The sequence below is a fragment of the Rhinatrema bivittatum genome, chromosome 3 (genome assembly GCF_901001135.1).
Source record: "Rhinatrema bivittatum chromosome 3, aRhiBiv1.1, whole genome shotgun sequence".
In the NCBI taxonomy this organism is placed as follows: Eukaryota; Metazoa; Chordata; class Amphibia; order Gymnophiona; family Rhinatrematidae; genus Rhinatrema; species Rhinatrema bivittatum.
This window is the reverse complement of record NC_042617.1, coordinates 90740398-90765516: the sequence shown is the minus strand read 5'-3', so window position 1 is coordinate 90765516 and position 25119 is coordinate 90740398. Positions and strand designations below refer to the sequence as shown.

At 42.3% G+C, this 25119-nt stretch overlaps 1 protein-coding gene across 6 annotated transcripts in view; it reads left to right on the top strand.

Annotated features, from left to right (window-relative positions):
- CCDC88A (coiled-coil domain containing 88A) overlaps positions 1 to 25119 on the top strand; it is a 503234-nt gene that overhangs the window by 402366 nt on the left and 75749 nt on the right. For all 6 annotated transcript variants that reach the window (XM_029593463.1, XM_029593462.1, XM_029593464.1 and 3 more), the window contains exons 24-25: positions 7573 to 7665; positions 16738 to 16952. In XM_029593463.1, coding sequence (XP_029449323.1) covers positions 7573 to 7665; positions 16738 to 16952 — 308 coding nt within the window. The remainder of the gene's footprint in view (positions 1 to 7572; positions 7666 to 16737; positions 16953 to 25119) is intronic.

The window sequence follows — 25119 nt, the reverse complement described above, 5'->3', positions numbered from 1 at the left end:
CAGGAGGACCTTGCGACACTGGAAGATTGAGCTTCCAAATGGCAGATGAAATTTAATGTGGACAAGTGGAAAGCGTTGCATATAGGGAAAAATAACTCTTGCTGTAGTTAGACAATATAAGGTTCTATCTTAGGAGTCATCACTCAGGAAAGAGATCTAGGAATCATAATAGATAGTACATTGAAATCGTCAGCCCAGTGTGCTGTGGCGATCAAAAAAGCAAATAGAATATTAGGAATTATTAGGAAGGGAATAGAAAATAAAATGGAGGGTGTCATAATGCCTCTGTATCACTCCATGGTGAGACCACACCTTGAATACTGTGTGCAATTCTGGTCACTACATCTCAAAAAGGATATAGCTGCACTGGAGAAAATGCAGAGAATGACAACCAAAATGATAAGGGGCATGGAACGGCTGTCATATGAGGAAAGGCTAAAGAAGTTAGGGCTGTTCAGTTTGGAGAAGAGACGTCTGAGGGGGGATATGATAGAAGTCTACAAAATCATGAAAGGACTTGAACAAATTAATGTAAATTGGTTATTTATTCTCTCAGATAATAGAAGGACCAGGGGGCACTCCATGAAGTTAGCAAGTAGCTCATTTAAAACAAATCAAAGAAATTGTTTTTAACTCAGTGCATAGTTAAACTCTGGAATTCATTGCCAGAGGATGTGGTTACAGCAGATAGTGTAATTGGGTTTAAAAAAGGTTTGGATAAGTTCCTAGAGGATAAATCCATAAACTGCTTTTACGGTAACTAATAAGCAATAGTAGCTTGTGATCTAATATTTGGGTACTTGCCAGGTACTTGTGACTTGGATTGTCCACTATTAAAAATAGGATACTGGGCTTGATATGCCTTGGTCTGACCCAGTGTGAAATTTCTTATGTTCTTAAGAACCAATTACTCCTCCATTATACTCAAAGACCCAGACTTTTATGGTCTGGGGAAATATAAGCATGGGGATAATTTGCTGATGTGACTGTTATTACCCTTAGCCAATAAGCCTGATACTTTTGATGCAATTGCTCTCTGCTACAATGGGGAATTGGATTCAGACAGCAACCAACAAGGGCCCTGACTTTTACGATCTAAGAAATTGATAAGTATGGGGGTAAGCTGCACGGTGGAATAGATGCTACCATAAACTTGCTGGGCAGACTGGATGGACCATTTGGTCCTTTTCTGCCATCATTTCTATGTTTCTATGTATTTATCTAATTCCTTCAACACTTCCTTCAACCTCTATCAGGTACAGGTTGCATGTTCCATTGCTGATATGAAAATATAACAAATATATGCAATCCTCAGCTTGGGAGTCCCCACTTGTATGGCTGATTACTGTCTTGCTTATCTATGGAGAAAGCAAAGTTGCTTATCTATAACAGTTATTCTCTGTAGACAGCAGAGCAAGTCAGTCATATAATCACACCCTTCTCCTCTTAGAGCTGATGGTTTTATTGCTGTAAAGCTTGAGGAGACTCACCTAGTGGCAACTGCATAGGAAATCCTGTGCATGCTCAAACTCCGGAAAGGTATTTCTGAGCTCTAAGAGAACTTTTGTCTCTGCTCCATCAGATGACATCTCTGACTTGTTGATTTGTTCTGCTGTTTTCATTCAGAGAACATCTGTTACAGGTAAGCCACCTTTTTTTGTTTCCCCTTTTTTGTTGAAGACAATTCTTAGCTAGGGAGTAGCATATGTGTAAGAAAAAACCAAAGTTGATTACCGGTTACAGATATTCTCTGAAGGATAGCAGTTCACCAGTCATAAGAACCTGCCGTCCTTCTCTTCAGAGATTGAGTTAATTAGCTTAATTACAGAACTGAGGCACACTCATTACTATGGTAACTGCCATTCATGCCCAGAGGAATTTCTGGGAATATTCTAGAAAGCTCTGGAAAACTTGTTTCTGTTGACACCATTCGAATGACATCACCTATATGCGTGACTGGTCAACTGTTGTCTTCAGAGATTATCTATTACAGGGTAACATCTTAGCTTTTGGGCTGAAAGCAAGTTTAGACACAAAGGGGGTCAATATTAAAAACAACAAAAAAAAAAGTTATGCTTCTTTTAGGCACCTAAATATTGAAACATTTTCAGCCAAATTTATGCACCTAAATTTTGACTGATCGTATCTCTAAATGTAGGCCTGCAGTTCGTTTATCTAGATTTAGACTCCTGAATTAGGTGCTTAGTGCCCAAAAGTAGTGCTAGATGCCAAACTCTTTCACTACTCTAACTCTGTCCCCGTAACTACCTGCTATGATTGCCATTTCAAAAAAAATAAGCAAGAATAAACTTGGCAATATATAGGAAGGACATAATAAAATATTCAAGAAATTAACCTAAAGAAATACAATTTAGATCTGTCCATCTTCCCCCAAGTCCACAACAAGGATCCAGATACACAACCCCAAGAAATTAGTCATACATACAGCATACTTATAGGCAACAAAAACAGCACAAGAATGCAGAGAAAACTATTATTTACAGTTCTAACACCAACTCATGAGGAGTCAAGAGAGATTGGAGGTACAACAGAAGCACTAGGAACCTCCTTATCTCTCAAAAACATAATTAAGAAGGAAGAAAAAAATATACATTTGCAGGGAAATTTTAACATAAAGAAGGCCCCTATCTGAAGCAGTCTAGGTCTATGGAGCAAGAATTGTTGCCGCCTCTTCTGCGTTTGTCTTGATACATCCAGAAAAACATGAACTTTCAAATTTAGGAAAGTATCAGAGCGATGCCTAAAATATAACCTAAGGATCCATTCATGATCCAGTTCCAAGGCCAAGATCACAATCATTGTCGCAGGTACCACTTGCTCAGTATCAGAAGCTTCCAAAATTCCAGAAATATCCAATTTAGAAGGTTTCAACAGCTCCATTACTTTGGATCCAGCCAAGACATCAGAACCTTTCTTGAATAGGGGTAAATAGGATTTAGACAATGGAGGCACCGCTTGGTCTGGCATTTTAACGACCTCAATTACATATTTTTTAAACATATCGCTAGTGGAAACATGAGGAACTTTATGAAAATGTATAAATCATAAGTTTTTACTTTGTGAAAAATCTTCCAGATTTTCCACCTTATTATGGCCTGGTTTTCCTTAAAAATTCTTGAGAATTTTTTTAACTTTATATTTATTAATTTCAAAATTATAAGAAGGAATACACCTTACAGTAAAAGATGAATGGTTATACAATCCACAAAAAAAATAAATACAAAGAAAACCAAATATAAATGAAATACTTATTATAGACCATTCATCATCTGATGTAATATTAGAAGGGGGAAGAGAAAATATAGGAGAAACACAGAAAAAATTAAAGAAACTGACTTATCATGGCTCAAGCAGTGATAAATTCAAATGGATCACCACCTAGACCTAATTATTCCCAAAAACGGAGATAAAGCACTTCTGGAATTGATAAAGGATTTAAGTTGTTCAGCAGAAAAAATACAAAACAGCCATTACAGTATTTAATAACACATTTGCAGGGATATCTGAGAACAAAAGAACACCCTAAAGAAATAGCCTGAAACCTAAGAGCAAGAAAATCTCTCCTTTCTTTTTTGTAGCACGAGCAAAATCAGGAAAAATACAAATTATTTATCCATGAAATAAGGAAGAAATATTCCTAACCTGTCTTTTCATCATCTTGCTCACGTCCCGTTCAGAAATGAAAGAAACTAGTAACGTGGAACACTCAAGCTCAGCACTTCAAGTAAATCAGTCAGATTTTCAATAACATTAGTAAACATTCAGTCTGGGACTGCTAAGGATTCCCTTTATTAGGTGAAGGAATAAAGTACATCTTATTTATAGAGGGAACCTTTTCAGGTCTGGTAGGAGTTCTCATCCAACACCTTGAGGAAGTTCAAAAAACATAAATTTAAATGCCTTATATAATTCTCTAGGTACTCAAGCATGCGAAAGTGATTGTTTCGATCCTTAGCCACCAAAGCATTAAAGATCTAGATATTCCCAATAGCAGCCTTAGTTGCAGAGATTTTTGTTTGAATTTCAGAAAATTGAGTATATAATTGTTCCCTATAGCGTCCATCTTATTAGAAAGGTCAGTTTTTGTGTTAGTCTTTCATAGAACAGCCAAGGCCCAGTTTGCATCTAAAGTGACTATCTCTGGTTTTGCTGGAAAGAAGGGAGACTCGCGGAGATGCCCAAAAGGCTCAGATCCTGGAGCACCAGAAAGCTTCAAAGCCGAAGAGCCCACAGTCTCACCCTGTTTCTCGACGGGGGATGAAGAAGCCAAACAAAATGGAAAACTGGCTCTCCCCATATCCTCTGACGGCGACGCAGGCAGTGGCAATTCTGATGCCAAGCCTCCAGATGCTCCCCACTCAGCAGATACCAACAGCATGTCAGCCGGCGTTGCCGAAATCAGTGAAGGGAAAGCTAGTCTCTGTGCCAGTGAGAGCCAAGGATCTGGGGAGCTTAGAGTGACCTTTCCAAGTGAAGCTGATGCTCCTTCACCCACTATGGCAATGGAGTTTACAGCCTCCAAGGGGACTACCAAACCGGAGAGGAAAGATGGCAAAAACTGCTGTCCAGGCAAAATGGGTACATTGAGAGGGAAGACTCGCACTTTGCTTTTGCATTTGGATGGCATAGTTGAAAAGAAACAAAGAGTCAAAGTATCACAAAGCAGGTCCTTCATCCGGTCATGCTGCCATCTTGCTGGCCTTAAGAATTTTTAATGTGTACAATTTCTTGTTTTGTCCCTTTGAACTGTTGAACAGTGTCGCAGTTTCCAAAGATTGTATCTTGTTCTCATTTCCTTAGTTTTTAACAAAATTGAGTTATTCTGTGCTGAAAACAAAGAATTAAGATCCTCTAAGGCATCCCAAATCATGTCTAAAGTTACTCGAAATGGTCTTACCAGAAAAAGTTGTTTTACATGAGTCAAGATGTCTAATGCAGGTGTAGAAGAGAGAGAGCAACTTCCTTGCTCCAATTCTTGACTTCCTCAGGCGGTGAACCAGCGAACTCTCAAGTGGGAAAGTCACCCACTCTCGACCTCTTCTCTCCTCGGGGATGCGTTCCCTGCATGACTCAGAACAGCAGCGACATCATCAGCATGTGCTGGTGCCAACAATTCCTCTCGGACTCAAGAGGCTGCAGGGTTGGCTGGAGTTCAGCTTGGAGAAGAGACGGCTGAGGGGGGTTATAATAGAGGTCTTTAAAATCATGAGAGGTCTAGAACGGGTAGATGTGAATCAGTTATTTACTCTTTTGGATAATAGAAGGACCAGGGGGCACTCCATGAAATTAGCAAGTAGCACATTTAAAACTAATTGGAGAAAATTCTTTTTCACTCAACGCACAATTAAGCTCTGGAATTTGTTGCCAGAGGATGTGGTTAGTGAAGTTAATATAGCTGGGTTTAAAAAAAGTTTGATAAGTTCATGGCGGAGAAGTCTATAAACTGCTATTAATCAAGTTGTCTTAGAGAATAGCCACTAATATTACTGGCATCAGTAGCATGGGATCGACTTAGAGTTTGGGTACTTGCCAGGTACTTGTAGCCTGGATTGGCCGCTATTGGAGACAGGATGCTGGGCTTGATGGACCCTTGGTCTGACCCAGTACGACAATTTCTTATGCTCTTATCGATCAGGAAAAGGGAGATGGTTGAGCTGGAGGAAGAGACATGTCTAAATTCCTCAGTCTCCGTCCCCAAAGGCTGCGCTCTCGATCGTTCTCTGCAGGTAATGTGGGCATCCAGCGGACCAGCAAACAGTTGCTCCAGAATGGCTGCAGGGCCAACCATCTCCTTAGCTCTTCGCTTGCAGGCAGTATGAGGCATATTAGAAAGATAGGAGAGACAGGAGCTCACACATGTGCTGTAACGGTCATCTTGGATCCCCTCCCCAACTGCCTGTTTTTTAAGCATGTAAACTTAGGTGCCTAATGAAAATAGCCTAAATTTAGGAATTCAGCCTGTCTGTTTTCAAAGGTCCTGATTAAAATGCCTAACTTCCAAAGTTAAGCACCTAAACCCTTTGTAAATTGAACCCAAAGTTATCCCATTCACTCTATAGGGTTATGATGTTTATATTTTGAGCAAAAAAGCTTTTTGACACAAGAAAGCTAAGTTTGAACTTGAGACAGCTAAAAAAAAAAAAGATGTGCAAATGGGCATTTTCTTTTTCAAAATTATGCATATAGCTGATATGCCTAAACTGTTATATTGCATGAACATGATAACTTAGCACATGTTTTGGGCAAATGTTTTTACCCATTTTGAAGGCATGGCAAAAAAGGACCTGGATCTGAAAACACTAGAGGTGTGATTCAGTCTGTTCATCATTCTGAGGGCATGATAGTTCAGGAAATTTCACTGTTCAGGTCCAAATTTGGGTTGAACATGGACAAGGCTCTTGAAAAAGACCTTAAACTAATAAAGGTGAGAATTTTCAATAGAGTCAACATTTAAAAACATACTAGAAAATTCATACATAAGAGTGGTTTTCATGTCTTCCTTGTTTCAATGGGAAAAGAAAAGATTATCTAGTTTGGTAACAAATTATAGTTCTTCTCCAATAATGGTTTTGTAAAATAAATATATTGTATATGTTTTATTCTTTTCTAAACTCAATCTGACATATTTGGAATATTTAGTGTTAAGAATACCAAAGACTGCAATATGTTAAAATGGCATGCAAAATAATTTTTTTCTGGTTTTAGCAGACTAAAAGTAATTTTTTTTACTGTACTTGGTTAATTTTTACCATGCTTATGGGGAAAAAAAGCTTATATATACCTGCTAGTATAGGGTAGCCAACTCTAGCCTTCAAGAGCCACAAATAGGCCTGGTTTTCAGGATTTCCAAAATTAATATGCATGAAATAATTTGCATGCAATGTCTCTGTTGTATGGAAATATATTTCATGCTTATTCATTGTGGATATCCTGAAAACCACATCTGTTTGTAGCTTTTGAGGATTGGAGTTAACCGCCCTTTTATTAGTGTATGTAGGAAAAAAGATGCCTGTAATCTTTTACTGAAATCCTACATATTATATAGGCCTTCTCTGTTAAAGGCAACAGGCAGCTTTTTGGCTTACCTATTGGAATAAAATTCAGACTAGATAAAGCATGTTGGACACAAATTTCTTTAGACATATGCTGGTCAAATTTAGCACACCTTATTTTTGCATGTTTAATTTAATACATATATTTTATAATTTTATTTTCTAAATAAAAAAAACAGTGTATAACTAGCCTTATTGTCTTTTAGTGACTAGACCCCCCATAAAGTTTACAAATTTGTCTACTTTTTCTGTGTTCCCTAATCTCTACCCTCACACTCCTTGTGTCTCTCTTGAGAGCAGGATTAATATTCAGTATGGATACTGTGAAAACTTGACCTGTTAGTATTACTGTACTTGAGGACCAGAATACCTCTCACCTCTGGTGCCATGAAAGGAAGTTATTACCAACTACACTTGCAAGAATGTATGTGTGTAGGAATTATGCATATGTTTTAAATACATTTTCAAATACATGTATTTTAATAATTTCTTTTTATAGTGACAAGTTAAATGAACTAAGACGACAAAAGGAAAAATTAGAAGAGAAAATCATGGATCAGTACAAATTTTATGATCCTTCTCCCCCAAGAAGGTATGCCTAATTATTATACATCATTTCAACATATGTTAGCCAGGTAAATTGTCATGGATAATCAGCAGAGTACTGCCAATTAGGATTTTTGCTGAGTATACCCAGATAGAGTCCTATTTAGCTGGATAAGTCATCTGGCTAACTCTGAATATCTGAGTTAGTCGGATGAGTTAGCCAGCTAACTTGGAACACCTTCAATGTATCTGGCTAAACAGCCAGATAAATTGGAGGCATTCAGAGATGTGGAAAATTTAAAACCCTCAGCTTGTCTAGCCGAATCCCAAACTTAGGCCTAGATTTATCAAAATGCTATAAATACAGCAAAAATAGGTATGTTATTTTTGCAGGTTATATATACACCTTTCCTCCAGCGGTCTCTTTGAGGGTGTGTCAAGGTGTGTTTTAGAGGAGAGGAGAAGGAAGGTAGCTGTTGTGGTGGTAATAGGAGTTTTCCTGGCGTGTAGCAGATGGACTCAGAACGAATGGGTATAGTGTGCTCGTGCTAGCAGTTGGAGACGGATCTGACGTCAGCACGTAGTACATATACCCCTGCAGGAAGTGCAGAAGCTCAGTAATTTCCGTCTCCAAAGCAGTTTGGAGCTACCTCATGCTCGCTGAGAGTTCTTCCAAATTCTAACGATTAAATTCATAGAAGAATCCTACCTGAAGACGAGCCCCGCACTCCTGCGGTGATACCCTCGGGTCCCTCCCCCAGTTGAGTTTCCCGAGGTGATTTCCGTGGTCCCTCGGAGGTGAGAGCCTCGGTCCGGTGGCCGAATCGCGGCAGGGACCTAGCCCCCGAGTGAGAAGGGCTCGGGCGCGGCATAGAGGCAGCCTCGGTCCCGATCCGTTCGCGGTGAGGAATTGGCCCCCGAGAGAGACGAGTTCGGGCGCGGCTTAGAGGCAGCGGGTGCACTTCCTCGAGCGCGGCGGTGACGGTAATCACCCTCTCCCCCCCCGCAGCCGGAGACCACCCGGGTCGCAGCCGGGAAGCGCCGAAGATCAGGTAAGGCATACATCTTTACTTTGCTGGTCTCCGAAGAGCGAGGATTAGCGGGGTCTGCCTACGTGGACGCCCGCCATTTTGCCTGCCTGCTCGCCGTCGCCATCTGCCCTGGTTCGCCACCTCGATCTAGTGTTAAGACTAAGCACACAGGCAACGGCTTATAGCTTCACGCAAACCTTCCACAAGAAAGAATTATTCTTTCAAATGGAAACGGTTTACTTTCTGGTGCAAGCAAAACAATATTGATCCCTTCACTTGCCCCACAACTTCTCTTCTAGACTATTTGTACTATCTCTCAGACTCTGGTCTTCAGACATCATCAATCAGAGTACATTTAAGCGCCATCTCAGCTTATCATAACAAGATAGGAGATGCACCTATATCCACACAACCTCTCGTCAGTAGATTCATGAGAGGTCTAACTCACCTTAAACCACCAATTCGGCCTCCAGTCACACAATGGGACCTGAATCTGGTTTTAACAGGATTAATGCGTTCTCCTTTCGAACCCATAGATTCCTGTGATCTTAAATTTCTCACATGGAAAACTATTTTCCTCATAGCCATTACATCAGCTAGAAGAGTTAGTGAGTTACAAGCACTTGTCACGTATGAACCTTATACAAAGTTTCTCCATGACAGAGTGGTTCTCCGAAGACACCCAAAATTCCTTCCTAAGGTAGTTACGGAATTCCACTTAAATCAAACAATAGTTCTACCCACATTCTTTCCAAGGCCTCACTCTCACCAAGGGGAAAGAGCTTTACACACTTTGGACTGTAAACGTGCATTGTCTTTTTATTTGAATTGCACTACGTCCCTCAGAAAATCCAATCAGCTTTTTGTCTCTTATGATCCAAACAAGCCAGGTAAAGCAGTGGGAAAGCATACTCTATCCAATTGGTTAGCAGATTGCATACAGTTTTGCTATGAAAAAGCAGGCCTTCCTCTCCAAGGGCGAGTAAAGGCACATTCAGTAAGAGCAATGTCAACCTCAGTAGCACATTTTCGTTCAGTGCCAATCATTAACATCTGTAAAGCAGCAACATGGAGTTCTCTTCACACCTTTGCAGCTCATTACTGTTTGGACAAGGAAGGACGACAAGATTCAGCCTATGGACAATCTGTCTTAAAGAACTTGTTTCCAGTTTAATCCCAACTCCTTCTACAACCAGCCTGCTGTGATCATCGGCTGACTCATTTCCTCAACAATGCATTACGGCTACCTGCATGGACAATGCCTCAGCCTCTAGCTTGCTAATCACCCATATGTGAGGACTAGCATCCTGCTTGTCCTGGGATAAAGCAAAATTGCTTACCTTGTAATAGGTGTTATCCCAGGACAGCAGGATGTAGTCCTCACGGAACCCACCCGCCACCCCGCGGAGTTGGGCCTCAGACTTTATTATTTTAATTTTGCTATCGCTTATTGCTACATACAAGACTGAAGTGAGACCCCTGTGGCAGGGGAATATCATGGCATGCCGGGCATGCTCAGTAGCCTCAGGCAGCCAGTTGAAAGCTTCTAGAAACTTGCCAGAAGTTTTTCCCGCTTAAGGGCTCCATGAATGACGTCACCCATATGTGAGGACTACATCCTGCTGTCCTGGGATAACACCTATTACAAGGTAAGCAATTTTGCTTTCTTTCACCTCCCCTTTTAACCATGCCAGTAATCGTTTTGCCTTCTTTCCACCTTTCTTAATGTGTGGAATACATCTGGACTGTGCTTCTAGAATGGTATTTTTTAACAATGACCACGCCTCTTGGACATTTTTTACTTTTGTAGCTGCTCCTTTCAGTTTTTTTCTAACAATTTTTCTCATTTTATCAAAGTTTCCCTTTTGAAAGTTTAGCACAAGAGCTGTGGATTTGCACACTGTTCCTCTTCCAGTCATTAAATGAAATTTGATCATATTATGATCACTATTGCCAAGCGGCCCCACCACCGTTACCTCTCTCACCATGTCCTGTGCTCCACTGAGAATTAGATCTAAAATTGCTCCCTCTCTCGTCTGTTCCTGAACCAATTGCTCCATAAAGCTATCATTTATTCCATCCAGGAACATTATCTCTCTAGCGTGACCCGATGATACATTTACCCAGTCAATATTGGGGTAATTGAAGTCTCCCATTATTATTGCACTACCAATTTGGTTAGCTTCCTTAATTTCTCTTAGCATTTCACTGTCCGTCTCACCATCTTGACCAGGTGGACGGTAGTATACCCCTATCACTATAGTCTTCCCTGGCACACAAGGGATTTCTACCCATAAAGATTCAATTTTGTATTTAGTCTCATGCAGGATGTTTATCCTGTTGGACTCTATGCCATCCCAGACATAAAGCGCCACACCTCCTCCCGAGTGCTCCTCTCTGTCATTGCGATATAATTTGTACCCCGGTATAGCACTGTCCCATTGGTTATCCTCTTTCCACCATGTCTCCTGAGATGCCAATTAAGTCTGTCATCATTCACTGCTATACATTCTAATTCTCCCATCTTACTTCTTAGACTTCTGGCATTAGCATACAAACATTTCAAAGTTTGTTTTTTGTTTGTATTTTCATTCTGCTTTTTAATTGATAGGGATAAGTTTGAATTTTTTAGCTCAGGTGAGTTTTTAGTTACAGGCACTTGGACTGCTTTTCTAATTATTGGAACCTCACTGTCGGGATGCCCTAATTCTAATGCATCATTAGTATCCTTTAAAGATACCTCTCTCCGAACCATGCGCTGCTGAGCGACTGTCGGCTTTCCTCTTTGTTCTAGTTTAAAAGCTGCTCTATCTCCTTTTTAAAGGTTAGCGCCAGCAGTCTGGTTCCACCCTGGTTAAGGTGGAGCCCATCCCTTCGGAAGAGACTCCCCCTTCCCCAAAAGGTTCCCCAGTTCCTAACAAAACTGAATCCCTCTTCCTTGCACCATCGTCTCATCCACGCATTGAGACTCCGGAGCTCTACCTGCCTCTGGTGACCTGCGCGTGGAACAGGGAGCATTTCAGAGAATGCTACCCTGGAGGTTCTGGATTTAAGCTTTCTACCTAAGAGCCTAAATTTAGCTTCCAGAACCTCCCTCCCACATTTTCCTATGTCATTGGTGCCCTCATGTACCACGACAGCCGGCTCCTCCCCAGCACTGTCTAAAATCCTATCTAGGTGACGCGTGAGGTCCGCCACCTTCGCACCAGGTAGGCATGTTACCAGGCGATCCTCACGCCCACCAGCCACCCAGCTATCTACATTCCTAATAATCGAATCACCAGCTATGACGGCCAACCTAACCCTTCCCTCCTGGGCAGTAGGCCTTGGGGAGATATCCTCTGTGCGAAAGGACAATGCATCACCTGGAGAGCAGGTCCTTGCTATAGGATCCTTTCCTGCTGCACCTGGTTGGTGCTCTCCCATCATGAGACCTTCTTCTTCCAAGGCAGCACCAGGGCTGCCAGTCTGAAGTTGGGACTTGACTACTATGTCCCTGAAGGTCTCATCTATATACCTCTCTGTCTGCCTCAACTCCTCCAGGTCTGCCACTCTTGCCTCCAGAGATCGGACTCGTTCTCTGAGAGCCAGGAGCTCTTTGCATCGCATGCACATGTACAACTTCTCACCAGTGGGTAAAAAATCATACATGTGACACTCGATGCAAAAGACTGGGAAGCCCCCCTCTTGCTGCTGGACTGCTGCCTTCATCTCAATTTTGATCAGTTCCTAGTTAAGTTTTAGGTTGCTATGGGAGTAGGAATGTGTCGAACGTCCTTTAAATGTATTAGTGAATTCACTATGTGTCTGGTAGTGGCCTACCGGGGTCTGATCGAATTCTCAATAAAGTTTTTGTTGATGTTTTTTTTTTTTTTGTGAGTCTCGGCAGCGGGCATTAGTGCTAGACACTGGGCCTGGCTTAAGGCTTCAGACCTATGCCCGGAAGTGCAGGACAAACTGGCAGATCTACCCTGTACCAGAGTCAACCTGTTTGGGGATAAGAAACACAGTGGCCCAGTTAAAGTACCATCATGATACCCTGCGCCAGTTGTCAGTTGTGTCCCCAGATGTTCCCTCTGCAACCCGCAGGATCACGCGTAGAGAACCCAAGAAACAATTCTACAGTCCATGCAGATATTACCCTCCTGTGCACGATCAGCTCAAGCACCTCAGAGGGGACATGCGCACCAAACTAGAACATCTAGACCACAGCCAGTTCCACAAGCTGGCCCCGCATCTGGATTTTGACTCTCTTCCAGAGAGCAGCAGCCATATTCCAGTGAGGGGCCACCTGTGCCACTTTGAAACCAATTGGCATCCAATCACCACAGACCTGTGGGTAGTGTCCATGGTAACCCATGGTTACCATCTAAATTTTTTAAAAATATCCCTGGACTTCCCACCCAATCCATCATGGAGTTGGGACAACCACACACGAAAACTCGAGTCAGAGCTCTCAACCCTTCTGTCGGTCAGAGCTGTGGAACTGGTTCCACCGAATCAGCAGGGAAAAGGGTTCTACTCAAGATATTTCCTAATTCCAAAAAAGACCGGTGGCCTCTGGCCTATTCTGGACCTCCGTGCCTTGAATACATTTCTTCGCAAGGAATGGTTCAGGATGGTATCCCTGGGCACCATGCTTCCTCTTCTTCAACAAGGGGATTGGCTGTGCTCTCTGGACCTTCAAGACACATACGCCCATATTGCAATCTCCCCTCCTCATCGCAAATATCTGCGATTTGTGGTAGGCTGCAGTCACTATCAATACAAGGTACTACCATTCGGCCTAGCCTTGGCGCCTCGAGTCTTTACGAAGTGCCTGGCAATCGTGGCTGTGCAGTTACACAGCAGAGGTGTATATGTTTTTCCATACCTGGACAACTGGCTCATAAAAAGCCAGTCAAAACAAAAAGCCCTCAACTCTCTCGGTCTCATCATAAGGCTTCTAACCTTGTTGGGATTTCAAATAAATTATCCCAAATCCCAATTGACACAGTCTCATATTCTCTCCTTTATAGGAGCAGACCTAGATACCACAATATCCAGAGCATTCTTACCCATCAACCATGCGATTATGCTGTCCAACCTTGCCAGTTTTATCCACCGTCGAAAAAGAGCCTCATCTGGCCAGATACTATTGTTGCTCGGCCACATGGCATCAACAGTCCATGTCACCCCTTTGGCATGCCTGGCCATGAGAATGACCCAATGGACTCTGAAATCCCCAGTGGCGACAAGCTACTCAGCCGCTGTCGTCCATGGTACACATAACCAGCCAGCTTCGTCTGTCCGTTGGCTGGTGGACACACAAGGCCAACTTACAAGTGGGTCTTCCTTTCCAGCAATCGGCTCCTCAGGTGACCTTAACTACGGACGCCTCCAACCTAGGTTGGGGAGCCCATGTCCAAGGCCTTCAAACTCAAGGGACTTGGACAAAAGCCAAAGAAATCCATCAAATCAACTTTCTGGAGCTTCGAGCGATGCAGTACGCCCTTAATGCATTTCAGGATTACCTCTCCGACAAAGTTGTCCTGATCCAGACAGACAACCAAGTTGCATTGTTTTACCTGAACAAACAGGGGGGGGGGGGGCGCACAGGCTCTTATCTGCTTTGCCAGGAGGCGGCGCAGATTTGGGTCTGGGCCCTCTTGCATTCCATTCTTCTGCAAGCCACTTATCTAGCGGGCACACAGAATTCACTGGCGGACCACTTCAGCCGACGTTTCCAGCCCCACAAATGGTCTCTGGATCCCTCAGTTGCGAGCAGAATCTTCCACCGGTGGGGTCATTCTACCATTGACCTCTTTGTGTCCAGTCAGAACCACAAAGTGGAAAACTTCTTCTCCCTCCACAAGTACCGGCATGCACCAGCCAGGGATGCCTTCACCCGTCCCTGGAACAAAGGCCTGCTTTATGCGTATCCTCTGATTCCGGAATAAGCAAGACTCTCATGAAGCTACAACAAAACCGGGGCTTAATGATTCTCATAGCCCCATACTGGCCGCGCCAAATTTGGTTTCCCATACATCGCGACCTTTCTGTCCAGAACCCCATTTGCCTGGGCACGTCGCTCAACCTCATAACACAGAATCACGGCAAGTTACGTCACCCGAGCCTCCAGGCCCTCTCTCTGATGGCCTGGATGTTGAAAGGCTGATATTACAACCACTCAACCTTTCAAGTGACGTATCTCAAGTCTTTGTAGCTTCACGGAAGGCTTCCACGCGGAAATCCTACCGCTCTAAATGGAAGAGATTTACCTTGTGGTGCACACAAAAGGGCTTGGATCCTTTTTCTTGCCCCACATCGAGTCTGTTAGATTATCTTTGGCACCTCTCAGAATCTGGTCTCCAGACATCTTCTATCCGAGTTCACCTTAGTGCCATCTTTGCTTACCATCAAGGCATAGGGGATGCCCCAATAATGGCTCAACCCCTGGTGAGTCGCTTCATGAGAGGCTTAGTACAGCTTAAGCCTCCTCTACGGCCACCGGTCGTGGCATGGGACCTCAATGTCATACTTGCACGGCTCATGCACACTCCTTTTGAGCCCATGCACTCCTGCGAACTCAGATACCTTACATGGAAAGTACTTTTCCTAGTAGCCATCACGTCTGCTCGCAGGGTGAGTTACAGGCCCTTGTGACCTACTCACCCTACACAAGGTTCCTCCATGACCAGGTGGTTCTCCGCACTCCCCCTAAATTCCTTCCTAAGGTGGTAACTGATTTCCATTTAAATCAGTCCATAGTCTTGCCCACTTTCTTTCCAAGACCTCACACTCACCCAGGTGAGCGAGCCCTTCACACCTTGGACTGTAAGTGTGCTCTTGCGTTTTACTTACTACAGCCCACAGGATGTCCACCCAACTCTGTCTCTTTTGATAAGAACAAACTTGGGAATGTGGCAGGCAAGCAAACACTGTCAAACTGGTTGGCAGACTGCATCGCATTCTGTTACCAGCAAGCAGGCCTTCCACTACAGGGAAGGTACACTCGGTGAATGGCACACTCAGTGAAGGCACACTCGGTGCAATGGCAACGTCAGTGGCACACTAGCGTTCAGTACCGATTGCTGACATCTGCAGGGCTGCGATAGGGCTTTCGCAGCTCACTACTGCCTGGACAAGGCTGGGCGACAGGATTCCGTCTTTGGCCAGTCTGTCCTAAGAAATTTGTTTCCAGTGTAGGAACCCAACTCGTCCTACCTCGACCTGCTGTGAATTTCAAGCTGCCTCATACTTGCCAACAGCACCCCAGTTGTTGTGCCTGTTGCACATGTTCGGTGCTGCTTGGCCTCATACATATGACTCAGCCTGTAGCTTGCTATTCACCCATATGTGAGGACTACCATCCTGCTTGTCCTGGGAGAAAGTAGAGTTGCTTACCTGTAACAGGTGTTCTCCCAGGACAGCAGGATGTTAGTCCTCACGAAACCCGCACGCCACCCCGCGGAGTTGGGTTCGCTTACATTTTGTTATTTTATTTTTCGCTCGTACTTTTGCTACAAATGAGACTGAAGGGGGACCCCTGGTGGCTGCAGAGTTAGTGGCATACTGGGCATGCTCAGTGTGCCAGTCAGAGTTCTAGAAACTTTAACAAAAGTGTTCCGTGACAGGGCTCCATCTGTTGATGTCACCCGTATGTGAGGACTAACATCCTGCTGTCCTGGGAGAACACCTGTTACAAGTAAGCAACTCTGCTTTGTGAGGCTGGAGTAGAAACCAGAGTTGTGTAGATTTAAGTGATAGACAATGGCATTTTTGTAGATCATAGTTTCTATGTGATCCTCTTCATTTATACTTGAAGAGTTATGTAAGAAGATGATCTTGATGGTGTCATGTTCCATTATGAGTTTCATAAAGGGGTAGATCAAGTCCTCATGGAATTATTTAAATGAGTGTTCACTAATACAACAACACAATTTATTGTGCTACTTTTTAATGGAATAGCACATTGTTAATTTCTTGTATTGGGACAACATATGAAGGCATCCATAGCTCTCAAAAGCTAGTCACAAGAATATTAAGTTAATAAAATAAAAAGATATGGTTGACAAGTTGGTTGTGGCCTTTATTTTTTTAATTAGGAGGGGCAACTGGATAACTCTAAAAATGAGGAAACTGATAAAATCCAAGAAAGATGGTAACCGTGAACGTCTGAGGTCTCTGACTCTTCCACCTTCCCGATCTGAATCTAGTGAAGGATTCCTGCAGCTACCGCATCAAGATAGTCAGGATAGCTCTTCTGTTGGCTCAAATTCTTTGGAGGATGGCCAATCACTGGGAACCAAAAAGAGCAGCAGTGAGTACCTGTGAAAACTGTTTTACTTTTATGGGTAAGATTTTGGTGATAAACTTTTCAGATTTGGTTAATAGTTCAAAATGATATCTCAAAGACAGTCAATTTAAATTTGTATATAGCTTCTGTTTTCATCTTTAAGTCATAAAATGCTCACTTAACAAGAATATTTTTGACCAAGGAGTTTTCTACTTTTTTTTTTTGGGCATCCAGATCAGTTGGCACCAGCTTCTATTGGGCTTTTTGCTTTGAGCCTTCATTCAGAACTACCTGGGGGATTTCCCCCTACTTTTCTATGCCCCTTTCAACTCAGCCCAGTCACTGCAGTGACATCCCTCAACCAAGTGCCACAATCTGCGGCTCCCTCTGGAACTTGGCTAACAGGTCATGAGTGAAGATGCTGAAACCCAAAGAAGCCGGAGGAAATTGCTGGTCCAAAAATATAAAAAGATACAGTTTTTGGTGTAATTTATTTGAGATGCAGTGTACAACTTGTTCTGTTAGAAATGAAGCTTCCATTATATATTTGTACTGATAGAAAATTAAATTCCATATTTGCTTTGATAGGAACCAGTTTTGGCATTTCTCCATAGGTAAGTACATTATTGAAATAAGAACTCCTATGTCCCCATAGTTTTGCACACAGTTTTGGAAGCTTATGCAGTTAAGCTTCTAGAAATGCCTGGAACATGCACATAAGAACATCATAAGAGTATGGTATATAAGCACGATATTGCCAGCTTAAAATCATCCCTCGAGACTTTCACTTAGATCTGTACAGTGGCAGTCTATGGAAAATGCTACAATAGGTAAATGGATTTTTTTTTCCAGGATGACCCTCAATAAAGAAGCTTGTATGTTTTAACCATTAACTGTAAAGGAAGCAGTGCTATCAATGGAGGTGCATAAGTGAAAAGAAAATTGTATAGATATGCATTCATAAGAGCAATTGTAAATGCAGTTTAATGTGCATTTGGGGGGGGGGTTTATTTCTTTTCAGTCTTCAGTTTTTTTTAGAATGTATCTGTAACCAAAGTCTAGGTAAAAGATTTATATTTGAAATAAATTCTTTTAGGATTTTACACTTGAACAAACCAACTTTTTCTACTAGGTACCCTAATTCATCATAGTGTTCAATAAAGTGGCAATTTCAGACAGTTCTGTTTGGCATAAAGCAAACTAAGGTATTTTAGTCTTGAAGTTCTTATGAGCTATGCTTTTTAGCCTATTTTTCAAAGGAAAATAACTGTAGGAGATTTCTATATGTGTGTGTTTGGTGTCCTAGCCACACTAAATTTTCAGTGCATATCAGAGGGGACATGAGGACTCTTGCCAGGGATGGGGGGGGGTTTCAGATCCATACATTTAATGCAGATGAGTGCACATAAGCATCCCAGAAAGCAGGCTCCTTTAGTTCTGGGTGGAACTTTTTGTTAACCTATTTGACTCACTAACATGCTTACACCTGTAACATGTGAAAAACTTTTTGGTATGCTTGAGCATTGTTCCTCATGAGCTGTTGATTGTACAGGAAATGAAAGGTTTTGCCATTTGTAATATTCTTGTGTATAGAAGATAATCTATATGCAAAACAATATTATAATGTGAAGACATGTTGTATCCTTAAAGCCAAAACAAAACCTCTTATTATATTGCAGAGCTTATGATATCTGTGTAATAATGTAGGAGTGTTCCTGGGGGTAAAAGGTGGTCATAAGGGTGTGAATGTACCTGATAAATGCCTTTTTTCTTGTTTTTGTTTTTGTTTGGCCCTTACACTAGTATTTATTATAGTAGATTGGGTCAGAGCTTCCTAAACTGTAGGTCGGGGTTGCAAAAGGAATCACTAAACCTTCAGCTGAGACCACAAGTACCTCAAACAGCAGCATTCTTCTTGCAGCAGCAATATTAGTGGGAAGTTAGCATGGGCCAGCACATACTCAACAGGTACTACCCTCACATGAGTTTCTGTGATAACAGGAAGCCCTGTGTAAGGAGAAATCGGGTCCATTGCAGAGCCTGTGCGTTTGCACTGGTTTAGAGCTTACTTTCTTTACTAATGCTGCTGCTGCTTGCAGATCACCATCTGACTTTGGAGGGCAGGGTCCATTGTGCATGGGCCAATGGAGATTGCCACCGCTTCTCTCCCCTCACCCTCCACAGAACCTACCCAAGAGAAAAATGTTGCCCCTTTTATCAACCTACCTCCTCTTCACACCAGTTATCATCCACTTTGAGCCCAGGGGTCAAATGTTGTCACTGATCCCTGGCCAAGTGGATTTTTGAAGCAGGACTGTTTGAAGGGAGGGATCAGATGCAGGAGGTTCTGAGGGTTGGATCAGGTGTTGAGGGATTGGCTGTGGATGGTAAGAGAGGAGGAATGACAGAAGATTAACTGGGGATGTAAGAGAGGAGCTGGAGGTGAAAGGGGATCAGCTGGGGGGAATGTGAAAGAAAGGTTGGAGTGGTGAGGCTGGGAGGTGAATGAGGGGGTGTGAGATGAGTGAGGAGAGATGAGGATGGGAATGACAGAAGATCAGTTTGGGGTTATAAGAAGGGCTTGGGTTTGAAAGGAGATCAGCTTGTAGGGATGCAAAGAGGCTGAAGGGGTGAAAATCAGCTTGTATATAATGCTTATTATAAACTATTTGATACATAGAATGCTCATTTAAACCAAATTGAAGAAAATTATTTTTCACTCAGCGCATAGTTAAGCTTCAGAATTCATTGCCAGAGGATGTGGTATAGCAGTTAGTGAAACTGGGTTTAACATACTGGGTCAGAAAAACGGTCCATCAAGCCCAGTATCTAAACCTTTTAAAAACCCAATTACAGTAACTGCTGTAACCATATCCTCTGGCAATGAATTTCAGAGCTTAACTATGTGCTGAGCGAAAAAGGTTTGGATAAGTTCCTAGAGGAAAAATCCATAAACTATTATTTATTTATTTATTTATTTAACAGTTTTCTATACCGACCCTCATAGTAGATAACCATATCGAATCGGTTTACATTTTAACAAGGGTAAACTGAGGTGACAATTTGGTAACAATAGATAAACAAAGGAGAAAAGGAATAAGTCAAAGTTACAATCAACAAAGGAATGGAAGAACTTGGAAGCTTAAAACAAGCTGGAAGGAAGATAAAGGCAGGTAGAATAAATATAACGATACGAATAGTTTAACGAGTTAGAGCTTATTCTTTAACCTGGAAAGCCAATGTCCATTGTTCAAAAGGAAGTGTGTCAACGACCTTGTAAGAAGTGAAGCTCAAACTAGTGAAAATCTGGTGGATCCGGGAAGGCTTGGTGAAAGAGCCAGGTCTTTAGTCTTTTTCTAAAGGTTAAAAGGCAGGGTTCCAATCTGAGATTTGCTGGGATGTTATTCCAGATAGAGGGGCCTGCTATTGAAAAAGCTCTGTCTTTGGTCATCGAGAGGCGTGTGGCTTTAGTAGGGAGAAATTTCAGAGTACCTTTGTGATTATCTCTCATTGGTCTGTTAGAGGAGTGGAGTTTAAATGGGATTTCCAGGTCGAGTTGTAGTTGCTGGTGGATGGTTTTGTGTATTAGGGTAATAGATTTGTACATGATTCTGAAATTTACTGGTAGCCAATGTAGGTTTCTGAGGATGGGGGAGATGTGTTCACTACGGCTGGTGTTTGTCAGCAGTCTCGCTGCCGCATTTTGTAACATCTGCAGTGGTTTGGTGGTAGATTTGGGGAGGCCTAGGAAGATTCTATCAAGAATTATGGTAATCAATAAGCAATAGTAGCTTGTGATTTATTTAATGTTTAAGTACTTGCCAGGTACTTGTGACTTGGAATGGCCACTGTTGGAAACAGGATACTGGGCTTGATGGACCGTTTTTCTGACCCTGTATGGCATATCTTTTGTTCTTATGTTATGTTCTTATGAGGCTGAAGTTCTAGGAACCTCTGTTACCAGGTTGATTGGTGGGAGGGGATCAGTGGCAGTCCTACAGTTTTAGCTGGAGATGTCACCAACCCTGATGCCTGAATTCATCCTGGTATGGAAACATGAAACTGGGCTTGATGGACCCTTGGTCTGACCCAGAATGGTATTTACGTTCTTATGTTAAACCCAGTTACACTAACTGCTGTACCCACATCCTCTGGCAATGAATTCCGGAGCTTAACTATGCACTGAGTGAAAAAGAATTTTCTTCAATTTGGTTTAAATGAGCTATTTGCTAATTTTCTGGAGTGCCCCCTGGTCCTTCTATTATCTGAGAGAGTAAATAACTGATTTACATTAACTTATTCAAGTCCTTTCATGATTTTGTAGACTATCATATTCCCCCTCAGCCGTCTCTTCTCCAAACTAAACAGCCCTAACTTCTTTAAGCTTTCCTTGTAGGGCAGCTGTTCCATAACCCTTATCGTTTTGGTCGCCCTTCTCTGCACTTTCTTCAGTGCAGCTGTATCCTTTTTCAGATGTGGTGACCAGAATTGCACACAGTATTCAAGATGCAGTCTCACCATGGAGCAATAGAGGCATTATGACATCCTCTGTTTTATTTGCCATTCCCTTTCTAATAATTCCTAATATTCTGTTTGCTTTTTTGATCGCCACAGCACACTGAGCTGACAATTTCAATGTATTATCCACTATGACGCCTAGATCTCTTTCCTGAGTGGTAACGCCTCAGATAGAACCTAACATCGTGTAACTAAACAAGGATTATTTTTCCCTATATGCATCACTTTACACTTGTCCACGTTAAATTTCATCTGCCATTTGGAAGCCCAATCTTCCAGTCTCGCAAAATCCTCCTGCAATTCATTACAATCCGCTTGATTTAACTATGCATAATTTAGTGTCATCCATTTGATCACCTCACATGTCGTACCCCTTTCCAGATCATTTATAAATATAATAAAAAGCACTGGTCCAAGTATAGATCCCTGAGGCACTCCACTGTTTACCTTTTTCCACTGTGAAAACTGACCATTTAATCCTACTCTCTGTTTCCTGTCTTTTAACCAGCTTACAATCCACAAAAGGACATTGCCTCCTATCCCATGCCATTTTAGTTTTCTTCGAAGCCTCTCATGTGGGATTTTGTCAAATGCTTTCTGAAAATCTAAATACACCACATCTACCGGTTCACCTTTGTCCATGTTTATTCACCCTTTCAAAAAATGTAGGAGATTTGTGAGGCAAGACGTCCCTTGGGTAAATCCATGTTGGCTTCTGTGGCAGCTGCCTGGCCTTATCTAGCACTTTTTTTAAATTGCTGTAATTGTGAAATCTTATGATTGCAGCTTGAAGCCTATCTCCTTCCTCAGGTTGGGGGACCAAACCTCAGTGCGCCCATTCAAGTTTTACTCAGTCTTTCTTCACTTCAAAGCCCAAAGCATTAGGCAGCCTTTTTGAAAAAAAAAAAGTCGATAGCATCCAAGCCTTCCTCCTGATCTGGAAAACTGATGTTTCTGATATTTTTCCGCTGTCCACAGTTTTCCATATTATTGTTTTTAGTCTCCATCGAAACCAGTTTACTTTTTAAAGTGTCAATTTTCTTACGAGTCTCTGTTAATGACATCTCTAGGTCTGCCGCATGGACGGCGATCTCCTCAATGCATGCTGTGTTTTCTAGCTGTGCCACCTTTTTAACGACCACGCCCAGTTTAGCAGTTATATTGGAGGTAAGTTTCTGAGAAAATGATTCAAACAATTTCTGAAGGGTCTTGGTGGTATCTAGTGATGTGGATGGGGTTGGCTATTCCTCTTTAGAAATAGTCTTCCTCTGGATCAGCATTGTCCACCTCCAGTTTCTTGCAAGTTTGCTGTGGCTTTGAAGCTTTCTCTGCCCAGAAAGCCAGTAACAATTTCTTCTCACTGTCCTTATTCATGTTTATTTATTGGAATTTATAGTCCACTTTATTACCAGACAAAACTGTTCAAGGCGGATAACAATCACAGAAAATCATATAAAATCAATACAGCATAATAAAAACAAACAGTTACTCACTTAACAAACATATAACTCAACACATAAATAGCACATGAAGCCCATTATATGTACTTTGCTGGAAGGCTTTAATTACTTATAAGGGCATTGGGCTTTGAATTATTTTATTTAAACAGGCTTTCGGTGGGTGGTCATGTCAGTCTAGCACTAGTGTAAATATGATTGTGATCCAGGTAGCTGTTATCTGTGTGTGTTTTAGGTTTTGTTTTATGTTTGTGATGTGCTCTAAATTGGCATTTTTATCTTTGGTTTTATTTCATGTTTTATATTATCTATTATATGGTCGATTTTAAAAGCCCTATGCACGCCAAAGCTGGGAGATATGCATGTGACTTGGCCTGGTGCATGCCACACGGATTTTAAAAATTATGCTTGTACCTCCTGGTATGCGCATAAAACAAATTTTCACAGAAAGGGAAATGGGCAGGCCAGGACTACACCATGAAGTCAGTGCATAAGTAGTTACACTTACAAGTGCACGCCGGGGTCTCCTACCTCGTAACTTTACTTCTACTATGGATGGCATGTAAGTCATGTAACAAAAAAGGAAATAGGCTAGTCAGGGGGGTTTTAAGGGTCGTGGGTAAAAGGGATGCAAGTTAGCTAGGTGGATTACTGGAACAAACTGGTAAAAAGGGCTATTGCGGCTGTGCACGTACATACTAAAATTCCCCCCACTTACATGTGCATCAATATAAAATTGTGCGCACATGTACGCATACATAGCTGATTTTATAACACGCGCATGTATATTATTAAATCACTGCGTCCATGTGCCGGCAAACACACGCACATGTTCGCCTGTGCACGGGTCTTAAGATTCACCTGTTAGTATGTGCAGTTGTACTTTGTCTAGGCAAGTTATAAATTTTAGCAATAGTTTTGAAAGAAAATTGCCCCATACTTTTAAATATAAAGAGGTCAATATTTAAAGATAGCTCGCTAGCAGGCTGATACAGTAAAGCGCAGCTGCGGTTACCCTGTTTCTAACCTGCTTTCTACCCACAATTTGGCCGCGTAAGTCTAACCCGCGATTCACTATCCGTTTTTACCAATCTTTACCGCTTCTTTAAATCGACGCGTCCATCCGGGCGCTCAGGTCACGGCGTGCGCTCATGCGCCTTCGCTGCTTGAGCGCCCAAATTGGACGTGCGTTCATGCACCTTCGCCGGCGGGGCTGCTGGACGGCGCTTTAGCCGCCGGCCGCCCTCGAGAGGCAGGGGAGCCGCGGTGGGCGCCTCGGGAGGAGGGGAGACTGGACTGGGGCTGCTGGAAGCATGCAGTAAGTTTACTTTTGTTACAATTTCTATTTGCTTTAATAACATGTCGAGTCTATTTTCGCCCTGCGCCTTGCTTCGGGAGGGGGGGGGAGAGAGGACTGGCAATCCCCGATGCCCGAGCGTAGGAGAACCATCCACTTCCTGGTACCTGTCATTTCAAATGACATTTGAAATGACAGGTACCAGCGCACCCAGGATACTGTATAGGCGCTGTATAGCGCTCTATACAGTAAAATGGATTACGCTTCATGGACGCGGCTTGCATTTGCATGCCATTTAAATACTGTATCGAGCGGTATGTGATCCGGATTGTGCGTGCGGCAAACGAGGGTGCGCCCGGCACTGCCGCACTCTTTCTAATGCGTCCTTACTGTATCGGCCTGTAAGTTAGCCAGATAAGTAGCTCTGCCCTGTTATACCCATTCCCGAGCTAAGTGCTACCCATTGAATATAGTCTGATATTCAGTGGCTGCTACTTAGCTGGAAAAGTCCACTTTGAATATAGGCCTCTAAATGTTGTCTGTTTGTGAATATATGTATATGTGTGTGCGTGTGTCAGAAATTATATCACAGGAGCATCAGAACCTCAGCAGCAAACTATAAGAGTACAGAAGAGCAGGATTTCTTTTAAACTCTATGTATAACATTTAAAGTTTATAAAATTCATAGCCAAGTAGAGCAAAATAAGACTGAAACTAAGCACATGTATTTTCTGGATTACTAAGTTTTGTAGCTATATTGTTCCTACAGAAAACTGGATTCTTTGTAAAGTGTGATACAAAGGTCATAATTTCCTCTGGCAGCCCAGGAATGGCTTCTGCAGCAAGTACAGTATTAGAAAAGCCCAAGGCACTGATTTTGAAATTCTGTAAAAATTCAGTAGTGTTTCATATGTAATTT